Source organism: Chionomys nivalis, chromosome 1 (assembly GCF_950005125.1).
Source record: "Chionomys nivalis chromosome 1, mChiNiv1.1, whole genome shotgun sequence".
Lineage (NCBI taxonomy): Eukaryota > Metazoa > Chordata > Mammalia > Rodentia > Cricetidae > Chionomys > Chionomys nivalis.
This window is the reverse complement of record NC_080086.1, coordinates 179,480,043-179,499,397: the sequence shown is the minus strand read 5'-3', so window position 1 is coordinate 179,499,397 and position 19,355 is coordinate 179,480,043. Positions and strand designations below refer to the sequence as shown.

The following is a 19,355-nucleotide window of genomic DNA, read 5'->3' as shown; positions in this document are numbered from 1 at the left end:
CAGCCCTTGGCAGACAGACGCAGGTAGATTTTTGTGGGTTCAAGGCCAGCCTGGTGTTAAGTAGTGAGTTCTAGGACAGTCAGAGCTACTTAGTGAGATTCTGTCTTGAAAAAACATCAACAACAACAACAAATAAAAAAACCAAACCAAAACAACAACAGCAAAGAGTTCCGACTTAGTTCTGGACTAGTTCCTCTCCAGTTACTGGAGAAAAAGAACATTAGCAATGATGACAGTTGTGTTAGACCCTAGCAATCCCCAGACGAGAATCCTCCTGGGTTTCTATCAACAATCTCCGTTAGGACTGACTTAGTTTTTACTCTTATAGTGGGTGAATACTGACATCACTCCTACCAAAATGTGCACGGCCTTCTGGGTCATATCTGACCCTCTCTTTAGCCTTCATATATTCTATGACAGTTTAACCATTTCTAGGGCCCTAAGTATCAGGTGTGAGTCCACTATTACCCTGCCACTGTTACCCTGCACCAGGCATGAGTTCACTATTACCCTAAACACCACTGTACCTGAAATGTGAAGACTATTTCCTAAAAAGCATGTATAACTCACATGTAGTGCATAACCGTACATCTGTGTAACTCCTATGTTGTGCCAGGGCAAGATAACTCAGGGGTTCCTTCATCTTTTATTCTTGTTAAGGCCACTTCAGGTTTAACCAGAATTTGACCTCCTTGATGGAGAACCCCATGGAAAATTATCCAACTCTATTCTGGGACCCGAGGCCAAGATTACTCAGTTAATTGATCTTATCTTCTGTGAAAGTGCCTGCTTGTGCTGCCCTTCCCCTGCAGCAGCAGAGTGAGAGACCAGGATGTGGTTTTCTCCTGGAAAAGTGTGGAGGACAAAAGATAAGCGCTGGAGAAGCCAGGAAAGTTAAACCCACAGCTTACCTCTCTTCAGTGAAATGAGGTGTACAGTTGTTCTTCTTGGAAGGTTAGGAATGATGTAGTTTTACAACTTGCTGTCTGATGAGACAGACTCTGCCCGCATCTCCCAGAATTTATGGTTTTTACTTCTCCAAGACCCTCTTCCCTAAAACCCACTCTTAGGAATGAGGTTACTGTGTTTGATAGCAATCCAGGTGACTTCTATGCTATCTTAGGGCCAGGCCCATCCTGACACCATAACCAGAGAGGTTATGTTACCTCAGGCAAGCTCCCTACACCCTAAATCTTGGGTACTATCTCTGAGTCAACAGTACCCATTCCTGTGAAAGAAGCCAGATACACTTTGTAAAGAATCTCAGTGAAGAATGTCTTAAATTGTTGTGCACTTGGGACTGAGTTAACTGTTATCTGAATACTTTATCCCCAACTTGTGCTCTGCTTCAATATGACTAAAGTCTAGAAGTCTTGGTCCAGTGCCGCTTTAAGTAAAATCGGCTAAGCCGAGTTTCATTCTTGTCTCTTTGTGGATCATTTCCCCGTCTGCTGTAAAGCCTGCAGGGGAGTCACACCGCATAAAAGCATCCTCATGGCTACACTCAGGTCCTGAGCACCAGAGTGCAGTCCCAAATAGTTGAAATAAAGGCTATAAACTGTGTCTGAGTGGTCATCTCTGGTGAACTCCCAATAACAAAGTGATATTCATACAATCAATAAGCAACACTCCTTGGTGCTAAGACAGTTACATTAACAGAATACCTATTTATCTATAGAGATACCACTGGATTTGCTATATAAACAACTTACTTATGTCGATTTGTTGAGAAAATTCCACACAAATGTCTGATACAATGGTTTCTTCCCCAGACAGATGTAAGTGTTACACTGAAAACAAGACCAATGATTTGAAGGCAGAACATTCAAACACTCACCCACTGTGCTTCATGTGTGGTGGTTTATCCATGCGCACTGCCAATTTGATCTTTAAGTCAGAGTCCTGACTATTCTTGGGAACTATCATTCGGTGTAGTTCTGCTGACTTGGAGCTATTAGAAGTTGGGTAGAGTATCACCTGTAAGCAACAAAAGAGAACAGTTCTGAGTACATGATACAGAACTGGAACTAAAACCTTCTGCAAACATTTTCCTATGCCAAAGGAAGGTGTCAATATTCAAGTGTGTCTGATAGACCACTGGACTCACCCTTCACAGCAGATGGATTTTCCATACTGATTATTTGTTTTTCACAAGTATATGTTTTTCCTATTATCAAATAATGAGTTTTCTTTCTCTTCATAATGAGTTAATGGCTCAATATGTGGCATTTGAGCTGCCAGTTGGAAAATACTTAATGGACACCTATAATTTCAACACGATTCCAAACAACTCAGGGCATAGAAGTTCAGGGAAAAAAAAACTGAAATTGTAGAAGCAAACACCATAAAGCAAAACCAATTATTGAAGCCGTACAAATACGCCTTATATGTTAGTATCTTCCTTGTAAAATGGCATTAAAGGAAAGCAACTCAATTACAGGTGGCAAAGAATGCTCATAACATGTTTCCAGTTTTAGATCAATACCAAAGACTATATTCCGGCAAGTGTCTATTGTCAGAATTATCACGATGACATTATAACTGAAACAAAATCATATTTTAATCAAAATATCAAATTAATAGGTGACTATCTGAGAGCACCTCACTTTGCCAAGCCAGCTTAGGAAAGAGAAGTCTGTGCCTCTGATGCTACCTGCCTTATCAGTGAAACCACCCTTTTCCTATCCTTTCCCCTTCACACAATCTTGACTCCTTTGAAACATAACCATATCCAACCTTTAGGATGCATGATACAATAGAAGGACTACAGTCTGAACCACAAAGCAGACATAAGGAACAGCACACTATGAAAGTCATCTGTACCCTAAGACATCAGGAAAAGCTTATGAACCTAATATCCAGACAAGAACTGAAGACTCATAAACATGATCAGGCATGGAAAATACTTTCTTTTCTTCTCTTTCCCCTGTCTGTCTGTCTGTCTGTCTGTCTGTCTGTCTGTCTCTCTCTCTCTCTTCTGGGAAACTAGACAATGTAACTTTTATTTAGTATCTGCATTGTTTATTTGGAGCAAATTTGGCTCCAGGAGCTGAACAATTGAATACAGAACGAGTTCCAACAATTGCCTCACTTTCTTTCATTATAGTAGCTTGGCCGAAAAGTTCAGTTGTTGGTGGGGTAAATCCCAAGGTTACATCTGGCATCACAGTGGCATGTCCTGGAGGAACTGGGGTACCAGTTAGCACAGCAGCGGGGGGCATGGCGCCTCTACTATTTATGTCCGTAGCATCTCCCACAGTCACTTGGCCCGTTGGTATCTCTTGTTCTCTCACATCAGAGCTTTGAATGACCATGTCGCAGGAAGGCACACTCCTGTGTGAATACTAAAATGTTTGACTGGCTTGTTACAGTTGCCTAGTTGTCTTATCTCGAATATTAAGATAATGGTTTGCTTCACAAAACTTTCACTGAAAATAGGTACTTAAATAACTGCTGTTCATGATAAACTATATCAAATTCAATAGTGTTTAGTTTATACACAAGGAGGCATGCCTAATATAGGTCATCATAATAGCCAAATTATTTCCGACATAAAAATTCTAAATACACACCTAAACTAAATTGTAGCTCTGTATAAAAAATTAACTACATTTACATTTACTATGTATTTCTTTTAACTTCTCTTTATATATATTTTCCTGCTTCCAGCATATTTCTTTTTGCCACTAACACTTTAAATGTCTTGTCACTTAACATGACACAAAAATGTTATGATGTCTTATTTTGAAGGCAACATATCTTCTTCACACACAAAAAAGGCAAAATGCCTTGCAATTTTGCTAAAAATATAATTAAGAATACAAGATTTTTAAAGCTTAAAAACTGTCAAATTTAATACATAAGACAGAAACCAAATGTCATAAACATGCATTGCAAGTAATATTGGGCTCATGAGGATGCTTCTCTTAGAATCTACTAACACAGTATTTCAGAACCTTTCTCTTTTATTCAGATATCTTGTTGAAAAACTGAGCCAAGCCATGTGCATCTGTCTATCTCAAGAATTAAACTTTGTGACTAGAACACACACACATACACACACACACACACACTTTGGAATTCAACACCTTAGCAGTAAGGCCTTGTCATAGGTTCACAATTCTGATGCTGACATTCTCACCAAGGCCACAGGGTCTATGTTCTTCCTAAAGTGCTGTGGGACAATGGTCATTTATCCTCTCGCTTGTATTATTTTTAATAAAATGCTGATTGGCCAGTAGCCAGGCAGGAAGTACAGGCAGCACAGCCAGGCAGGAAGTAGAGGTGGGTCAATGAGAATTCTGGAAAGAGGGAAGGTCAATCTCCAGCTGTGACCCAGCTGCAGAGGAAGCAAGATGTGACTGCCTCACCGAAAAATGTACCAAGCCACATGGCCAACACAGACAAGAATTATGGGATAATATAAGTTAAAAGAATTAGTTAATAAGAAAAGCCTGAGATACTGGGCCAATCAGTTTATAATTGATGTAGACCTCTGTGTGATTCTTTGGGACTGAATGACTGCACGACCGGGCAGGACAGAAACCTCAGTCAACACAAAAGATGATTGTTCAGATGTTTCCTTGTTATCTGTTACCTTGTTAGCCTCCATAGATTGTCATTAAGATAATTTCAACCAGTGTGTAGATACTCATTGCTTCTCCACTCTCCAGTGCTTGGATCACAGGCATGCCCTCTTTAAGTCACACTGGAGATCTTTTACATGTTACACAAACACTGTATCAGGTGAACTATAATCCAAGCATCATTATTTTTTAAGATTTACGAAAAGTAGGACGTAATAATTGAAGTCTGAAGCCAATCACTTATAAGAAAATCAACAGTGTGGGGCTGGAGTGTTGGTTCAGTCCTTAAGATCACTTATTACTCTTATAGAGGATATGAGTTTGGTTCCAAGTACCCACATGGAGACTTACAACCAGTTGTAACCTCAGTTCCAGTGAATCCCTCACCCTATTCTGCACATTTTAGGGTGTCAAACAATAATGTACTATACACAAATCCATGCAAGAAAATATACACAAAAAATAAAAAAAGAAATCAAGATAGTGATATACTATATTCTATGGGTAGAGTATGACGAGAAATAATAATTAGTAATATTAGTGTCAAATGGACATTAAGATGCCAAGTGTGATAGGCCCAAGAAGCATGTGGCCTGCTCAAGAAGCAGAGTGGCCACAGTCACTGAAAAGCTCAGTCTGCGAAAGATCAGGTGCTGTCAGCCATGGCTGTGGGGAAAGATTATCTCTGAAGTATAGAGAAAGCCTTCCTTTAAGTCTTAAGTCAGCAAGATCAGGTAAGCTGGACATGATTACTTTCACTAAAAGATGCTGTTACAAAGGCGGATCATAGCCAGTTAGCAATGTTGACTAGACAAGAGGAAGCTGGTCTCTACTGATAGACCCAAAAGGAAGACTAATATTCTGCTAAGGTTTCTAGTCTATCCACAATCTGTACATAGTAGGCAAACCAAAGATGTTTCTAATTAAGGGGATGAGGAAATCAGATTCTCACACTCTCGAGTCAAGAAAAATGCCCCATTTTCCCTGTAGCCTAGAGAGGAATCAGGTCATCTCATATGCAACCACAGATAGATGGGTGTTACCAATGCATGTTTCATGCAGACTTAAAGGTAACTAAACATGATATCAACAGATAGAACAGAGATCTTGTTAGCTTTTGCTTGATATTCTTTCCCCTGTAACAGCTTTGTTTGAAAAACGGAGAATCAGAGCAAAAGTCTGATGGATCTTCCCTCCAGATAAGTGGGGTCCATATCTGTAACATTTTAGGCTCAGCAGCAGACACTTTATACTGCAGGAAAGATTCATAGCCACTGTTGCTTGTAAACCTTTCAAGTACCTTGCTACGAGTTTCGGACACGGACACACACACACACACACACACACACAGTGGAAGAACTACCTGAATTTCCTTCAGTTCATAAATAACATTTAGCAGATACTAGTTCTGAGCATATCTTTGCTCTATCAGGGCTCTTTACAATGTGGAGTAGATGAAGCTGATGGTTTTTCTGAGAAAAATTAGTATCCTGCATAGGTAACATTTTCAAGTCTTTAATGAACTTGAGGTTGCTTAGTCTAAATGATTTTTCCTTTGATTTAATATCATTGTTCCATGACCTGTTCAGTTGAAACAAATAAATAAATTAAACCAAAAAACCCAAAGAAGCAAACAATAGCAACAACAGAAATCACTTGCTCTCTCTGGCTAACACAATGCTCATTTGTATCCTGAAAGATTAGCCCAAAGTCTCTGTCAATCTTATTGTTTAAGGGCTAAATCTAATTTCTTTCATTTTAAAGGCTAGAAAGAATCCTGGAGGTTAGAATAATGAGCTGATCAAACTCCCAACCCCTTACCAATGGGTACTTTGCTTAACAAGGAATTACATAGTCCCCTCTACCGATGCAGTTCATTTATTATATTTTTACAAGAAAAATCTGTTTCAGAAAGAACAAAAGAGAACTTTTAAACAGTACTGGGACTGGAGGTGTGGTTCAATGGCAGAGCAGGCACAAGGTTCTGGTGCAGTGCCCAGTACAGGAAATCTGGAAAATAAGCTAAAAGGAAAGGAGTATTGTTCTAATGATATACTCTTTCTTGCCATCAGAGCTTGTCAAATAATAGAAAGGAAGAGCTTTGTTATTTTCACAATAGGATATGGAGAACTGAGCAAGAAAAGTAAAATGAGGTGTGAAAGCCTATCCCTTCTTTTTTTTCTTATATCCGTGTATTAAATAATGTTCTGCAGTAGGAACGGGCATTTAGCAGGAGGGCAGCACAGGATCTACGGTGTGGTAGATGCAGCAACTTGTCTGTAGTATACAGAATGGTTAAGACAACATCCTTAAGACATTCTGTTTTTTCATTTTAACTGAAATTATATTTAAGGTTGCAGTGTGATATTTTGATATGTTGAGGCTAATTATCAATCTCTTCACACTACTATTTTAAAAACAAATAATAAATATGAATATTAGTGGACTTTCCAAGTCAAATACTAAATACACTTAAAAAGAAAGAAGTGTTGCCATTTGTAACATAGGTGAGGGTAGAAGGTGCTGTGGGACAATGGTCTTGTACCTTGTAAAGATCTGTCACTTGTATTGTTTTAATAAATTGCTGATTGGCCAGTAGCCAGGCAAAAAGTATTGGTGGGGCTACTAGAACAGGAGAATTCTGGGAAGAGGAAAAGCTCAGTCTGCAGTTGTCATACAGGCAGAAAGGACACTAGATGAGAATGCCTCACTGATAAAAGATACCAAACCATGTGGCTAACACAGACAAGAATTATGGGTTAATGTAAGATATAAGAGTTCGTTAATAAGAAAGCCTGAGCTAGTAGACCAACCAGTTTATAATTAATGTAGGCCTAAATGCCTACAGAACCAGTTGGGACAGAAATTTCTGTTGATAGGAAGGTATTATACTAAGTGAAATCAATGAGGAGGAGAAAGCCTAAAATTAGATGATCTCACTTATATGTGAATCTAAATCTGATTCATGAATATAGGCTAGAAAGGGTTTCACTAGAGGCTAGGGAAAAGAGGAAGGGAGAGGATAGAGAAGGGAATGGAAGGGGAGGGGAGGGAAGGGCAGAATAGGGTAGACAAAGGAGGGGAAAGGGAAGGAGAGAGGAAAACACCAGCTTTGTTAAGATGCCCACGTCCTGCCCTCTAAACTGCTATGTTACATAGCAAAAATAGAGTTAAAGTTTCAGAAATTAAGAACGAGAATTGTTCTATTTATTCAGGTGGGGACGATGCATTCGCATTCACCAAATGGATTGTGTATATGCCAGTGTGTGTAATGTATTCATATATGTGCAAATATACTTTTAGGTACACTGTAAATTTGTGTTCTTGAATGTAAAGGTCAGCTTAAGGTGTCTTTCATAGTCATTCACCTTGATTTTTTTTTTTTTTTTCTGAACAGGATTTCACACAAAATCTGAATCTCACTGACTGAACTAGAGCCGCTGAACATCAAGTCTGTGGACCTTCCAAACCCACCACTGCAGTGCAGGGATTCAGTGCCTACTGCCACCCCCCCCACCAGGGCTGGGTGTCAAAACTCAGGTCCTCATGTTTGCAGAAAAAGCGCCATACCAATCAAGCATTTCTGAAGTATTTCACAGGGAGTTTGACGTGTGAAAGGGGAAAAAGTCAGTGTGAGAGATGGGACATGGTAGAGGCTTGGCCATCCACTGCTGGCTTTGGAAATGGGAGAAGGCCATGAGCAGGAAGATACTGACAGCTTCCAGAAACTGGAGAAGTAGAGGGTTAACATTTCTCATCAAAAGAATGCAAGCCAGACGCCCTGATTCCAGCCCACAGAAGGGCATTTTGGACTTATAACCTTTGCTATAACTTGCCTGTTTGCTGCTGTGATAAACACCATGACCAAAAGCAACCTGAGCAGAAAAGAATTTACATGGCTTACTCATCCCTATCACAAATATCATTTAGTTCAAGTACGAGCAGATGTGGGGCCACAGAGGACAAGCTCCCTGGGCTTGCTTTCAACACAGCACCACCGGCTTAGTGGTGACCTCCCCACTGGCTCAGTGGCCAAAATGTTGGCCCTTCCTGCATCAATTATTAGTCAAGAAAATGACCAGCAATCTTGCCCACAGGCCAATCTGGTGGAGGAAATTTCCCAGTAGAAGTTTCCACTTCCCAGATGACTGGTTTGTATCAAGTTGATAAAACTAACCAACTCAACCTTCAAGCTTACTAGGTAAAGAATGCATGTTGTTAAAAGACTACATTTTTGATAATTTGTTACAGCAAAATAGGAAACTAACACAGATAATGAAAGTTGAGATTTCACTGGGAAAAGAAACCCTCACCAATTCAAAGATATTTTTGTGTGTCAATTTCTACCACCTGCTTTATCTGATTACTTTCGCATGTTTACTTGACATATTATTTTACTTGAAGAAAGATTTAAGTACACAATATGTGCATGTATGTGGGCCTGGCCACATGTGTGTAGGGGCATGCAGAGGCCAGGAAAGGGCATTGGATTCCTTGAAACTAGAGTTACAGACAGCTGCAAACCAACACGTGGCTGTTGAGAGCCGAACCTAGGCCGTTTGCAAGAGCCGCGAGTGCTCTTAATTGCTGGCTATCTCTCCAGACCCATCTGTCACATTCTTATAGAATTGTACCTGTAATAAATGTTTCAGATATAATGTTTTATCTCGTATTTTAGTTATACTTGTAATTAAAGCAAAATTTAAACTTCTGTTTTAATAAATGTAAACATGAAGCAATAAGAAGTAGAAAGAACAAGGGCCATCACATTTACTTCAAACGAATTTCAAGTTCCATACCCCAAATGATCAAGGACTGTTTCTTCTATTTAAAGCATTTTAAAGATTCTGAAGGACATAATCAAGCTTGTCAGTTCCCTTGTTTTCCATGGTTCAGTTAAGGTTGTTGGCCTTTTTCTTTTTTCATATATCAATTTTATTCCCCCAAAACTATTGATTTCATATTTCTTTTTGGAAGTAATATTATATCCCATCATAGACACATCTGTGTCTTAAAAGCAATCTAGACAGGAGAGCATCCTGATTATTCTTGATCTATGCCCCTCAGCCATAAATTATGAATGGACATGACCTTTTCATTTACTTACTGATACAGTTTCCATCATGAACACCACATGAGCAGCTCTATTATGGCTTTTTTTTTAACCTGGTTATAACAATGACTGTCATTTATAAGACTCTTTCAGAGTGCCACAGAGTGCTTTATGAAATTTAAATTAATTCTCACATTACCCTAAAATGCCAGGCATCACCCTGTTATGTAAATAACTTGACACTGAAGTTAAATGAAGAGCTAAGAAAGGTTATTTCAAGACGACAATACACTCTTTCAACTTCACTTCTCCTTCTCAGCCCAACACATTATCACTTAAATTATCTCACAAACATTGTATGAATGTGCTTAGCTTTTTTCTTACCATTTGGATATCATCTACGATGAGAATTCTTAGAGCCAAGTTGATTCCTGTGTATCAGTAACATGATGCTACATGTAGGAACAGGTAGTGTCAAACACGGATTCTACCACGAGTATCCTTAAACTCAAGAATGTGGGGTATATAGTGTAGCAAAGTGTTCTGGGTTTGACTCACTCCTTTATACATCATATGTCACTGTCAGTATTTGTATTAAAAACTATCTGTTACTCTGAAAGGGGTCAGACAATGTTTATTGTTCAGTCAAACTCCACGCAGGGGCTGTAAGAGTAACAGCTTAACTATGCTAAAATGAGACTAATGAAAACTTTGTCACTTTAAAGAAGGGGGTAAAAGAGTCAGAAATCATGTAAGTAATGGGGAGGGAGGAGAGAGGATGTCATGGTCAAGAAAACCGTAGGACAAGGTAAGATAGAGGGGAGAAAGGGAACAAGGCCCAGGGAAAAAGGAAAGACCGCCACACATCCTTGCACCTACTGTGGAAAACTGATTTGAAGACATGTTTAAAGACTTTATTCTTGACTCAGGAAATTTACATAGTAATTCGAACTAGCTGTAAATCAAAGAACACAGCTCTTACTAACACTCAAAGCATCAAGCAGAAGGCTCTTCCCACCCCACTTCACAGAGGTAGAGATGTCAAAGAAAAATCACATTTCCTTTCTAAGATCAATATTTTCATATAAACTTAACATTTATTCTGTGTCCCTGTGGTGAGATAATTTAGGGTTTATCATGTAAGAAACATTTCAAGTATATTATTATTATCATCATCTACAATCATCAAGATGAAAATGGGTTGCCAGATGTTATTCATCCTGCTCAACTAAAAATTTGGGCCATTTGACTTACACCTCTCCATTCGATGCAAAAATCGAGCCACTGTTCTGTTCTGCTCTACAAGTCTGACTTGCCTTTCTTGCTTGGCATATTTCACTTAGCAAAATATTTTCTAGAGCCACCCCTATTGCTGAGGATGATGAGATTTCCTTCTCTTCCGGCTGAATAATATTCCATTTCAAATAAATATCACTAGTAGCTAAAAACCTGCAAACTACAATAAGCCATCATTTCATATCTACTATAATTACTTTCATAAAAAGATAAGATCTGTGCCTTGCTCAAATATCAGAGAAATTTTCTCTTCCAGTGAACGGAAACTAACACAGAGGACTATAACTAGACAATATATGGAGAGTGAGAGACTTTGGAACACTCACTTCTAAGTAGGAGGTCTTCATAAAACCCCTCACCGTAGGACTCAGAGAGCTCTGTGGAAGGGGACGTGAAATGAATATAACAGAGAGATGCCAGGGAAACAGTGTTCTTTAGATACGACAGAAATGATGCAATATAAACTCACAGAGATGTTGGCAACACACACAAGACTTTCACAGTTGAAGCCAGACAGCCCTAGCATTGAGAGGGGGAAGTGGACAAGAGCTCCCTGCCCCTAGCCAAGAATCTCTCCATGGCTGACACCCACTTGCAAAGGAGAATCTAGTTTTCTCCAATAGAGTCTCACGGGGTTTATATGACTTCACTGTTGGGTCCAAGTCATGCATTGTTCTACAACAGATGTTCCAATTTACCACTAGTATCTCAGGCTTTTAAGCAAAAGTTATCCATTTGCTTCTGGCTGTAACTTTGCATAAGAGAAACAAGGCTGAATAAGGCAAACCACCAGAAGTATGTTCATTTTTAACATTTGTTGAATGTGTACTGTGAGGAAGAAATGTGACAGATGAACTCACTGAGGAGCCACTAACTGGTGTGAATTATTAAGTCACCTAAAGCACAGTCTTTTGAACCAGACACAACTAAGTTGTGCTAGAAACAATATCCAAAAAGGACAGGAATTACGGATACGTTATCTGGTCCTCTACCTGGCTGTCTCTGCTTGTCGTCTCTAGCACAGAGGTTAAGGTTTGACTATGATTCTCTTGAGAGATATTGCGAGAAAGACTGAAGAAGGAAGAGGTATTTTTTTGTGTGTTATTTTTCAGTTTCAGAGAAATTGGAGCACACTCGAAAATAACAAAAATGAAAGGTCTCCTGTGTACAGTGAGCGGAGTTAGACAGAAAAATATAACACAATCCGCATTTCATTTTGCAGCAAATGATATAAATCCAATATCTCAGAAGGCAGTCACCAAGCACTGGCTATTTCAATAAAATTGGATATTAAACTTTGCTTTCAAATTGGAGAAAATACCTATGATTATGATTTCCCTAGCAGCTCTCTGCTGCTTTCTGAATTCATACACTGTGCTGGCCCTATAAAAAAAAAATCCTCAAATGTAAATTTTGTTTGTCTGAAGAAAAGGCCTGAAGTAATTTATTATCAATTTAATTGTGTGATTATTTATTTATTAAAAATATTACAATGATTATTTACATAATCAGCATTTAAAATCTATTCCTGGCCTTGTATGTTGAAAGGAGAAGCTCTAGATAATTGGGGAGGTATTTTAATCGCTTTGTTCTAAGAATATGCATGGGACTTAAGCTAGCCATGCTACCTTTGACTTAAAGAGTTACTAAGTCTCCTAAATAATGAAGGAGGAACTAATTATAAATAATACAGGGGGAAAAAAAGAAAACAGAACAGAACCCTGAAGAGTGTATTATTCTTTGTAATACAGTGTCCTCTGGTCAGGAGCTTGGCTGCGCCATAATGTAGTTTCTCATCAAGACTAAAAACAAAGCTTACTCAGCCTCTGATAACGCCCTAGAGAGTTTATTTTGTTACTCAGGAAATGCAACCAAAAGAAACATTTGAAAAAAAAAGAGACAGTATAAAAGCTAGCTTAAACTTGAGAAGTAAAGATGTTGTGAAGGTTTTGAAAGACAACAGCTTGTTTCCAAAGAGTAATCAATTTATGAGGCTAATTTACCTTAAGACATAAAAGTGTTTGAAATTAGCATCTACTAATTCCACACTGTATTTATATCGCTAAAATAAGCACACTTAATAGCACTTTCATACATTGGATATGAGTACTTCTACTTTAAGAAATATTATAGTAGTATGTAAATAATGGGGGAAAGAAAATTTATAAAGGCTTAATTCCAAGAATATATCCAAAACATATATCCAAGAAATGTGTAAAATTTCAGTTTATTTTACAATGGTAGGATTTATTTTTAAAAATGTTCTAAATCTGCTGACTAAAAAGGAAAATAGACTGATCTGAATGCTTCCCCATCCTCCTGGGACAGAGGAAGTGATACGCTGTGTATAAATGACATCAAAGTTGGGAACTCAGCCGCACAGCTTCTGGTGACCTCTGCTACAATCCCAGTGCTTGGGAGACAGAGACAGGAGGAGCTCAAGTTCAGGGCCAGCCTGTAATATGCAGCTACATATCGAAATGTTAATAAAAACAACAACAAAACGGTAATACTTCTAAAAACTAAAAAAATTGGTAAATTTTCCATTTTTTTCTGTACTTAAGCAAAGCACTTGGCAAATGAGTTGCATTTACCTTTTATGTATTATGTAAGTGTGATACATACTCTGAAAGGCTCAGTGGAAGCTACACTGTTCAGAAATAAATGGGACTAGTCTAATTTTTTAATACATTAATGTAAGGGAAGCCTCACTTTTCAGAGATTTCAGGGCAAATCCACTTTGGAATGAACTATATATACAGCTGGCTATTTAGCAGCTAGAATACACATTCAGAATTGTTTCCTTAGAAAAATCCCAATCCTGCCTCCAGGTATCCCCTTCATACCCAGAAAAGAGTTGGACATCAATTCAGATGAAAAATGTCCATATGCCATTTCCACTTCTATAAATAGGTATTTGCATATGGCATCCACAAACAAATCCACACGCTGAGCCCCTGCCAAATAAGGGAACCTCCAACGGCTGAGTGCCCCCTTAGTTTTGAGCCTTCATTTCACCACTCACATGTATGAGAAGGTTTTCCATTGTCCCCCTCAGTCACTAGGGCTCAACCCTGGCTGCAATTCAGAATCAGGAATAGGTATGCTGATTAACAATATCTATCTGTACACTGGCCTGGCCTGGGAGTGCTTTAAAGGCTTTCTTGAGACCACCTCAGATAGAGGCCTGGTCTTAGAACTTACATTCTTCTAAATATTCAAGGAGGTGTTTATTTTTTGTTATGGATGCTTTGTTTTATTTTAGTTTTGGGGTTTCTATAGCAGGCTTTTTCAAGAGTTGTTTTAGATCAGCATTTCTTTTTTTTAAGTTAAATATATGTGTATGGGTGTTTTGCCTGCATGTATGTATGTACGTATATACATACATACATACATACATACATACATATATATATATATATGTTTGTTTGTTTGTGCACCACATGCAGGCAGTGCCTGCAGAGGCTACAAGAGGGTACTGGATCTCCCAGAACTGGAGTTATGGACAGAATGAGCCATGGGGTGCTGGGACTTGAACCTGAGTCCCATGGAACAGCCACCAATGTTCTTAACTGTTGAGCCTACGCTCTAGTCTCATATATTAATATTTCTAAAACTAAAAAGTTACGGTGATAGAACTTTCAAAATATATCTGTACCAAAGAATAGCATTCAACAAACTAAACAGTTTAATTTTAGTTTAATATATACCTACATTTCTACATATGTAGATATAGCAAAAAAAAAACCTAAAATGTATATCACATACAAAATGATTTCAGCTTAAGTAATTTTTGATTTCTAATCGCTGAATCATTGAGATTTTAAATCATCCTATACCTTGGATCATAAAACACAATCAAATGTATTCACCCTCTCAGTCATAGCTACTTCATGTTTGGTATGAAGAACATACTACACAGTCAGAAATCCATATTCTGATATTTTTTTGTCCACTTCTTAGGATATTTTCTTGTGTGTATCTGTATACTTTCTTTTCTTTTTTTTAAATATTTATTTATTTATTATGTATATAATATTCTGTCTGTATGCCTGAAGGCCAGAAGAGGGCGCCAGACCTCTGTACAGATGGTTGTGAGCCACCATGTGGTTGGCGGGAATTGAACTCAGGACCTTTGGAAGAGCAAGCAATGCTCTTAACCACTGAGCCATCTCTCCAGCCCCCCTGTATACTTTTTTCATAAGCCCACAACCCCCGCCCTCCCACATTCCTCCTCTCCCTCTCATTACTCCTCCTTTTCCTCCAAACTTTCCTGCTTTGCTTTCGATCACGTGTGTATGTGTGATTCTGTATCTTACATGTGACAAAATTCTGCATTATCTATCCTCCTTCATGACCCTTGTCCTGACAACCCTTTTCTTTCTAGAGACTTTCCTCTTCTTCATAGTGTTTCTTGTGTTTCACATCATCCATCCATGCAACCAACCATCCAATCATCCATCCATCTCCATCCATCCATCCATCCATCCATCCAGCCAGCCAGCCAGCCATATATCTAGCTATATATGTTATACATAAAACAAATAAATCTAGATTCTTACTTTTCTTATTTAAAAAGAGAATGTTTCCACTACTCTCCAAAAGGATTAAGTGGAATTATGTTTGTAAAATAAGTAGTGATTATAGCTAATAATAAAATAAGAGAGCACTGTTTTTTACCGCAGAGTAGTACTAATACTATCCTGAGTGAGGTAACTCAGACTCAAAAAGAAGATCATGGGATGTACTCACTCATAATTGGTTTCTAGTCATGGATATGGGCCACTGAGTCTATAATTTGTGATCCTAAAGAAGCTAAACAAGAGGGTAAATCCAAGGAAAAACATATAGATATCCTCCCAGCTATGGGAAATAGACAAGATTGCCGGGCAAAAAATTGGAATCTTGGGGGTGGGGTGGGATGGGGGTGAGGGGAGATGGGGAGAGAAAAGTGTGAAGGAGAGGATGAGGGGAACTGGGGGAATCGGGGTGATTGGGGATAAAGGAAGTTTGGATAGGGGAGCAGGGAAACTCATATCTTAGTTAAGGGAGCCACCTAAGGGTTGGCAAGAGACTTGAACTTGGAATGGCTACCAGGTGCCCAGGGCAATGTCCCCAGTTAGTTCCTTGGGGCACCTGAGGATAGGGAACCTGAAATGAAGCTATCCTATAACCATACTGATGAATATCTTGCATATCACCATAGAACCTTCATCTAGCGATGGATGGAGATAGAGACAGAGACCCACACTGGAGCACCGGACTGAGCTCCCAAGGTTCTAATGAGGAGCAGAAGGAGGGAGAACATGAACAAGGAAGTCAGGACCATGAGGGGTGCACCCACCCACTGAGACAGTGGGGCCGATCTATTGGGAGCTCACCAAGGCCAGCTGGACTGCGACTGAAAAAGCATGGGATAAAACCAGACTCTCCGAACATGGCGGACAATGAGAGCTGATGAGAGGCCAAGGAGAATGGCAAGGGGTTTTGATCCTACTTCATGTTCTGGCTTTGTGGGAGTCTAGACAGTTTGGATGGTCACCTTCCTAGACCTGGATGGAGGTGGGAGGACCTTGGACTTTCCACAGGGCAGGGAACCCTGACTGCTCTTGGGACTGGAGAGGGAGGAGAAGAGGAGTGGGGGGAGGGGGAGAGGGGCGGGAGGAGGGGGAGGGAAATGGGAGGCGAGGAGGAAGGGGGAAAATTTTTTTTTTCTATAAAAAAAAAAGAGAGAGAGCACTGGAACAAGAAAAGATGCATTTCTATTTCCCTTCAGTCAGTTTACAGACAAGGGATCATAAGTCTGGAAACTAAAGATCTTTACATCCTAACACTGTCTCAAAGCTATCAATGGGCTATACACACCTTCCTCTGTCTGCTGAAAGGATACAATGGATTCAAACGATCCAGTTTTTCAGAGAAGAACCATTGTATCATAGACTTGTTGACAATGATCTGCATAAGGAGAGAATACACATTTTCTCAAAGGCTTTCACCTTTCAGTGACTTGTGAACATGGTCGTCAAGTGCGAAACTGCTGGGACAGACACCAAAACAAAGCAGACAAAAATATGATACAGAATGCTGTCTTTTACTTTCCAAATTCCACACAGGCACTGATGCACACTCCCCTGCTCCAGGTCCACCGCCACTGCTAGTCTCTTTAGTGATACTAGAATTCAGAAACCAAATTCATATGCAGTACTAGTTTCTAGTTAAGAAATGTATTTATATATACTCAAAAGTATGAGTTTATGGGATCCCTACACTATTCATTTGCATTCTCGGTTTCCTTCTGGAAAACACACCAAACAGGTTCATAAATAGCATATCAAAAGCACTTACCAAAAATATTGAATAATATTATTATAGGTATCCCCATAACTAATGTTTATGTTACAGAATAATTTAATAATATCATGAGTTGCTAAGTGAGTACAGAAAAGTTTTGTATACACCTGAGCCAGTTTTCTAAAATGTTAAGAGTTTGTATTACTATGGGATATTTATCAAAAGCAAGATATTTAAAACAGTCCATTACTACAACTAAACTACAGATGCTACTGGATATCAGCTGTTTGTCAATTAGTATCATTTCTGCTTCAAGAGCTAATCGAACACACTTAAATTACATTTGCTGTTCATGAATCTTTATTCTTCTCTAACCTTTTATCAGCATCGTTTTTTATAATCTTGAGAATCCTGAAGAGCCCTGGCCAATCTTTCTGTGCACTGTCCCCAATATGGCTTTGCCTGACAACTTTTTCATGCGCAGGCTGGGCTTATATTGGGGATTGAGGAAAGAATGGCATGGATATTGAACATGGCCTTTGCTCATGTATGAGTGGGATTTAGGAGAAGTATTGATACCACAGTGGCCAGACTTCTGGGCATGTGAGATTCCTACTGTTTTGTCTTAGCGACTTAGAGTCTTTTTTACATAAATCTTTTAAGTGAATTATTTTTTTACATTTTTAATACAATTAATTTTGTTTAGCACAATTTCTATACCACATGGGGATCCTTTTGATACAATGGGTTGATGTGTGTACACCTGTGTCTGTCTGTCTATCTCTCTCTCTCTCTCTCTCTCTCTCTCTCTCTCTCTCTCTCTATCTCTCTCTCTCTCTCTGTGGTGTGTGTTTGTGTGTGTGTGTGGTGTGTGTGTACGTGCACGCACGTGCATACAGGGACTAGTGTGTATACATTAAACTACATTATGCATAATGCAGAGTTCTTTGGAATTTTATCAAATATATAATTAATCCAGCCCTTCGTACCACACAGAACTGATCCACCACTCTAAAAGTGTCCTAGAAACCCTTGATAGCAACCATTTTCCAATTAGTCTTTAGAAAGCACTTAGGCTTTCTTTCTTTTAGATTTGTGTTTTTTTTTTTTTTCCTAGAGTCAGTAGGCCAACATACTTCATCATCCTTTGGGATATAATCTTTATGAATTAATGTTTGCATGAATTAATAACTTGCTTTGTCTTTTAGCACAAAATAATATGGATGCCATAGATGTGCTAGAAGTTAGCAATTCACCTGTTTACTGACTGTGTGATAATGTAAAATACATAAGTCTTGTATACGTGTCTAAAAGTGAAGTCATATATGTTTATGTTTAATACATAAGAGACAACAAGATCTTCTAACATAAATAGGAATGAGGCGTAGATATTTTAAATGAAAGCCAGCAAGCCAGATGTGAAGGCAGATGGACAACAGCAAGAGGGTTATCATGTACAGAAGAAGGATCTGGAACCAGAGGTCAGCTCACCGAGCACGGTTTCTTTAGATTGGTTGTGTGTGCAAGTCATCGAGAAAGACAGTCAAAGTGCACTGCAGTCACCGCCACCCAGGTTGTGAATCTAAAGCAGGACACGACAACCAGCATTTTAAACTAATATCCAGGGGCTGCTGATGTGGTTGCTCCAAGGCCACTATGAAGGCTTATCAGGCTACACTAAGATGAAGAGTTGGCTTCTTCCTCCAAAGAGGTGGGATGTTAGGATGAGGGAAGGAGAAACAGGCCTCTAGGTCACTGACTGACAAAGCCTGTATGGAATACTTCTTTAATATAGTGTGAAGAAGCATGTGTTCTCCTTGTAGGCAGTTTCAGCATGAAAATCTGAAGCTCCAAGGAAGGAAAGTAACTCTGGCAGTCAGACCCTCAAACAATATCTGCAGTCTTCAAACTGACTTAGATCATTAGTAAAGACCAGAGGTTTCCAACATGGACGCAGGACTTGATAAGGGCCTCTGGGGCCATCAACAATGTCTTGGGACATTTCTGATTATTGTATTCTGGTACTTATTGACTAGGAAACAGGGAGGACATTAATATCACAAAATGAAAGGGGCAGCACCCAATGCTAAGTATTTTGCTTAAAATATTAGAATACTAAAGTTGCGTAA

General features: G+C 39.0%; 1 protein-coding gene across 8 annotated transcripts in view; it reads right to left on the bottom strand.

The window, feature by feature from the left end:
• Nucleotides 1-19,355, bottom strand: part of Cadps2 (calcium dependent secretion activator 2) — a 529,236-nt gene that overhangs the window by 223,256 nt on the left and 286,625 nt on the right. For all 8 annotated transcript variants that reach the window (XM_057791365.1, XM_057791395.1, XM_057791386.1 and 5 more), the window contains exon 8: nucleotides 1,838-1,977. In XM_057791365.1, coding sequence (XP_057647348.1) covers nucleotides 1,838-1,977 — 140 coding nt within the window. The remainder of the gene's footprint in view (nucleotides 1-1,837; nucleotides 1,978-19,355) is intronic.